General features: G+C 44.1%; 1 protein-coding gene across 1 annotated transcript in view; it reads left to right on the forward strand.

Moving 5' to 3' along the window:
- Window positions 1-5,434, forward strand: part of acbd6 (acyl-CoA binding domain containing 6) — a 36,852-nt gene extending 31,418 nt beyond the window's left edge. The window contains exons 7-8 of the mRNA XM_080769457.1: window positions 995-1,025; window positions 4,790-5,434. Coding sequence (XP_080625583.1) covers window positions 995-1,025; window positions 4,790-4,944 — 186 coding nt within the window. The 3' untranslated portion in view covers window positions 4,945-5,434. The remainder of the gene's footprint in view (window positions 1-994; window positions 1,026-4,789) is intronic.
- Window positions 5,435-6,064: the final 630 nt, after the last annotated feature.

Raw genomic sequence — 6,064 nt, forward strand, 5'->3', positions numbered from 1 at the left:
TTACTGCATAGGAAGAAAATGCTGCTCGCTGAGCATTGTAAACTCCTGTGCAGTAGGGGGTCTTATACTCTTAGATTAGAGGCAACCATGTGAGCATTTATCATCATTATGGGAGGACGGACAGGCCTGAGTGGTGATTAAGAACTGAATTTCGTGTTGACGATGCATGTCATCCATTGTGTACAAGAGACGAGACACACATATACACAAATATATTATACGTGTACCTGTCACCCTGTGGCCTTGAATATCAATGCTGTTCAAAAGGCGCACACACACACAGCATCATAGTCGCTCAACTCAGCTGCCAAAACTGTGGCTTCTCTGTGCTTTGTCCCCGAGCTATTGTGCGTCGAGGTCACATAGCATCCATGGTTAATTAATTTAGCATGTTATAAGACCCCCACCCACCCAGCCAGCCAGCCACAGGTCAGGGCCTCTCACCATGGCCCAGTAAACAGAAACTATTCTGCCAGCTGATAACCAAGATGTTTGTGGTGCAAACGCTTGGAGCAATGCAAGAGTATGTTCGAGACCCCAGACCCGCCTCTACAGTGTCAGCCCTGTGTCGATGGAGAAGCCCTATGACAGCAGCCTGGAACTGCAGATGCAGGATTTGGTAATGGATTTGGTAATGGCTCCACATGATTCCCTAATGTTCCAGTTCCAACTCGCAGTCAGAACAGTCAGAACTGGACCGTCTGGACGTCAACTACAAATTTTGAGCACGGGTCGCATTGGTTGTGAGATCAATATCTAATATTTTCACATACAGTAATCTTCCATTTGGTTCAGTGAAATCATGGTTCCTCTTGTCGGCAACAAAGACCATTCTTTTGTATTTACATTAATTGTAATTTAATATTTCTGCAATTGACACCCAGGACAAACTCATTTGCTGTTTCTTTAGACTCTGGATACTCTACATTTTGTTTGTTACAAGAATAGTTTGAATCTGTTGAAGACAATTCTGTGTTTTCTATTTTCTTTACAGGATGATGAAGGACAGACAGCACTACATTATGGTAAGAAGGCTTTTATTACCTTATTCTCTGTCAAAGGTCCTTAATACCTAATTGGGTTTCACAACAAAACCTTTACGTTGAAAGGGAAAATCATGCCAAAGTTATTTATTCAGTCTAGTCAGATAGAAGTATCATCAATTCGTCAACTATGGACTTAAACTTAAATACTACTTGTTGCATGCCTTCAAAATTGTGAATTATGCTTTGTTTCAAGTTTGTACTAAACATTTTATTCAAAGGATCCCTGGCTAATGATATAATAAATAATAAAATAAATATTGTATATAATATTGTACACCATCAAGGACACCCAGGGGTCATTGATGGGGTTCCAGGGGGTCCCCATCTGAATGATAGTTAGGAACCAAATATACCATTATGATTATGTAAATCCGTAAAAGGAACCAAATGAAAACCAGAGTTGAAAAAAATAAATGAATTTATCAAATGGAAGGTCTGTGGTCTTGGAAGAAAAGGTTGAGAATCACTTTTTCACCGTGCTTGTGTTTCTGTAAATAGCTGAATTATTCACTTTCTCTCTCTTGGTCCTCTTCTCTATTGTTGTCTCTCTTTGTCCTCTTTCTATTTATATTTATCTCTGTCTCTATTGTTCTCTCCCTCTCTCTGTCCTCTGTCTCTCTGTCGTTCTCTCTTTCTCTCTCTGTCCTCTGTCTCTCTATCGTTCTCTCTGTTCTCTTTTTCTCTACCGTTCTCTTTCCCTCTCTGTCTCTCTATTCTCTCTCTCCCTTCCTCTCTCTCTCTCCCCCTCTCTCTCCCCTACAGTTGCTATTTCAGGTGCATTTCATCCATCAGAGTCTCTCCCATTCCTTCCCGTTTCCATCTCTCTGTGTCAGTTTGTGCATGTGTGTGTGTGGTGTGTGCGGGTGCGTGTGTGTGTGTGCGTAATAATCACCAGGCCTCCCAGAGGAAATCAACAGTGCTCCTCAGACTCCCCTGACCCCCTCATGCCCCACTACACACAACTCCCTGAGGGGCGGTACCTGTGTGTGTGTGTGTGTGTGTGTGTGTGTGTGTGTGTGTGTGGACCATCTGTCCCCCAGCTTGGTGACCTCACGGTGGGCACGCGTCATATCGCCCACTTGTCTCAGGATACACAGATACTCGCATACAGTACGATCACAGCATATATCACGAACACACACATCATCAGTCATAAACACACGCATGGCCGCATGCACATAATTTATGCCTACAAAAAATAAATAAATAAAGAACACACAAACACGCGTACACACACATCGCTCACACACAAAGCATGAGGAAACCCTAAGGATGGGGCATAAAAAGATGACTAATAAACATAAGCGATGAACTCCAGGAGACAAATAGCAGAGAATGAAAATTCATTCCCACCTCTCTTTGCACAGGGCCACAGTCACGGGGAAGTGATTAATCGAGGGTTTACTGCTCACCATAAATTGTTCTCCTCCTCTATCGCTCCCCCGAGGGCCACACGCTTTTTACAGCCCAAGCAAGGCCTTGGCGAGACACTCGCCACTCGTGCACACACACACACACACACACACACACACACACATGCCTATACTTGTGAGGACAATCGTCATTTTAGGAGGCCGATTTTATTCAACGCCATCTTTACAATTTGTTTTCCATTTTTAACCCTGAATTTGAAAATAGCAGATCAACAAAGCTCACAGCGCATGCCGCATGGACGTGTTCAGAGATATTTTCAGCGCATGACACTGGCGTGCAACCAAGTTTAAATCAGACATAACTCCATTCATTGCCCCTGAACCTAACCTCTAAATTGTCTAATCCTAATCCTAAACATAACCTGAATCGGTTCCTAATTTTAAGATCAACTCATCAATCAACCATTGTGAGGACCAAGAAAATGTTCCTCTCAATGTCTATTTCTCAAAGTCTGCTATTCTGCCAGGGACATTTTGGCTCTCACAAGTGTAGTAACACAAGTACAGTACACATACACGCACACGCACACACACACAGAGCTGGCTAAATAAAACGCTGATAGGAATGAGAAGGAATAAGATGACAAGGATAGCTGGAAGAATAAGCCTGCGTTTTATTAGCTGATGTAGAAGAAAGACAACTAGATATGGGTGTCTACCGCATATAAATATGTAGTTGTGTATGCATTATATTTACACATGTGCATGCACGCATGCATGCACACACGCACACATGCACACATGCACACACACGCACACACGCACACATGCACACACGCACACACACACACACACACACACACACTAAACTGTGTAGTCACATCACACATTCAAATGTATCATCTCTCTCTCTCTCTGCCAGCCACCTCTGGGCATGAGGTTAAAAGGCCTGGCTGTCAATCAGTGTGGCTGCTGACATCAGCGACCATGGCGGAGCACAGAGACTGCTCTTTAAGAGGAGTGAGCGATTGACACAGTTAGAGGAGAGCACTCAGAGAGAGAGAGAGAGAGAGAGGAGGGGTGCATTGAGGGCTAGAGGTGCATCAGCAAAGCAAGGACCCGCTAACTGGGTTAAGAAAGTGCAAGCCCCTCTTCTCCACTGTTATATCCAGATAAGAGAGGCCCCTTTTAGCGGTGCACAAATTGCCAATGGGGCAGAAGTAAAGTGTTTGAGGCAACCGCAGGTCCCGGGCCATGTCACTGCCGGGCCTGCAGATGGGCTTTTCATTAAGTGCTGGACTGTACATACTGTATAGTGTATTAAACTACGATAGTGATCATAAACTAATGAAGCAACTTCATTCAACTCCATTGAAACAATCGGTCTATCCCAGAACCATCAGACTGAATTCTTAAGGAAACCTTGCAAGAGATAGATCTTATATCTAAGAGATAGATCTTATACGATACAGGAGTATATCGTAGAGATAGAGATAGAGATAGATCTTATACGATATAGGAGTATATCGTAGATCTTATACGATATAGGAGTATATCGTAGATCTTATACGATATAGGAGTATATCGTAGATCTTATACGATATAGGAGTATATCGTAGATCTTATACGATACAGGAGTATATCGTAGAGTTAGATCTTATACGATATAGGAGTATATCGTAGAGTTAGATCTTATACGATATAGGAGTATATCGTAGAGTTAGATCTTATACGATACAGGAGTATATCGTAGAGTTAGATCTTATACGATATAGGAGTATATCGTAGAGTTAGATCTTATACGATACAGGAGTATATCGTAGAGTTGCAAGACTTTAGCGTTATATTCATCCATGAGTGGGTTGGGTTCTGCTGAACACTTTTCACAACACGACGCTCAGATCGCTGAACCAATAGGATCCACCAGCTGATCCAGCTGGCACCCTCTATGGCAGGAATCACGCTGGTTGCGCTAGGCTACCAGCCTATCACTGAGCTCACCAGGCTACCAGCCAACCACTGAGCTCACCAGGCTACCAGCCAACCACTGAGCTCACCAGGCTACCAGCCTACCACTGAGCTCACCAGGCTACCAGCCTATCACTGAGCACGCCAGGCTACCAGCCAACCACTGAGCTCGCCAGGCTACCAGCCTACCACTGAGCTCACCAGGCTACCAGCCAACCACTGAGCTCGCCAGGCTACCAGCCTATCACTGAGCTCATTTTGGATTAGGCGTCTTGCCCTATAGGGAAATATATATTGCCATGTTTTGACGTTTGACCCCCTAATTTGTTCTCTGTTCTTTCCTTTGTTCCTCCCCATCCCTTCTCTCTTGTACCTCACTCTCCCGACCTCTCTCTCCTGTAGCATCAGCATGTGAATTCGCAGACATTGTGGAGCTCCTGTTGAACGCCGAAGCCGACCCGTCCATCAAAGATCTGGAGGGCTCCCTCCCCGAGGAGGTCACCGAATCCAGTGCCATCTCCTCTCTCCTGCGCCAACACACCGCTCCTAAAAGCTAGGCACCTTCCCCATCCAGCCTGCCCTTTGTTCCAGTCCTCTATAGCCCTAACCGCTGCCATGTTCAAAACCAAACCCCCGAAATCCTCTTTTAGCCATCGAGAGACTCTTCAGCCCCACCGGCTATAGACCTGGGTTCAAGTGTTTTAGATCAAGTCATTTGATTTCACTTCCACATTTTTATTTATCTCATTGGAAACGTGTGTGAACACTGACCCCCCCCCCCCCCCCCCCCCCCCCCCACCCCAATCTATCAGTTACTGTACATGGAATTCATGCACATCAATTGTTTAAGATTTAAATATGAATAAACATACATATACTGTATTATTATAATACATAAACGCCTTACCCAGGTCCTAAACATCCACACAAATCTTCAGTCTTGGTCAGCCTTCTGACCTTTAAAATTATGTCATTGCTCTGATACATTCCATCACAAGGAGTTCATGGATTTTCTTTTGTCATTTATCGCAATTAAAGTCTAAAACAAAGAGCAAACCCTGCTTCCATCTGGTTTCTATTATTGCTTTTTTTACTGGTGCATTTCCTTTATAAAGTATTGATAGGTCGCTCATGCAGATAGGTTTCAGATTATTCCTGTGAAATTGGTATCAAAAGGTGTTATTATACACGCAAATGTTTTCCATGTTTCTGCAAGATAATTCACCAATTTGATCAAATGAGCCTAAACTGTATCTTGCTAAATGTATTGATTGCAAATAAGTATTTAAGGTATGAACTACTACTGGCCAACCAGCCACCCCACACTCACACGTCTATTGTGGTTCATACTGTCAACACAACCGCATTGCCCTCCATAACCTGACCTGGCTCTATTATAGGCTGCCCCCAAAAACTAACCAACGTATAGGCTGCCCCCAAAACTAACAAACGCATAGGCTGCCACCAAATCTAACCAACGCATAGGCTGCCCCCAAAACTAACAAACGCATAGGCTTCCCCCAAATCTAACCAATGCATAGGCTGCCCCCAAATCTACTTTACTTGCCCTAAAGCCCCTCTCAGCACATTCTCGCTGTACCGACTCCTCTTCAGTGTGTGTGCGTGAACGAGCGCGCAAGTACAGGGGTGCATACGTTGGTTAGCCATACTAACAGT

The sequence above is a fragment of the Protomyctophum bolini genome (assembly GCF_963924005.1).
Source record: "Protomyctophum bolini genome assembly, chromosome: 8".
Lineage (NCBI taxonomy): Eukaryota > Metazoa > Chordata > Actinopteri > Myctophiformes > Myctophidae > Protomyctophum > Protomyctophum bolini.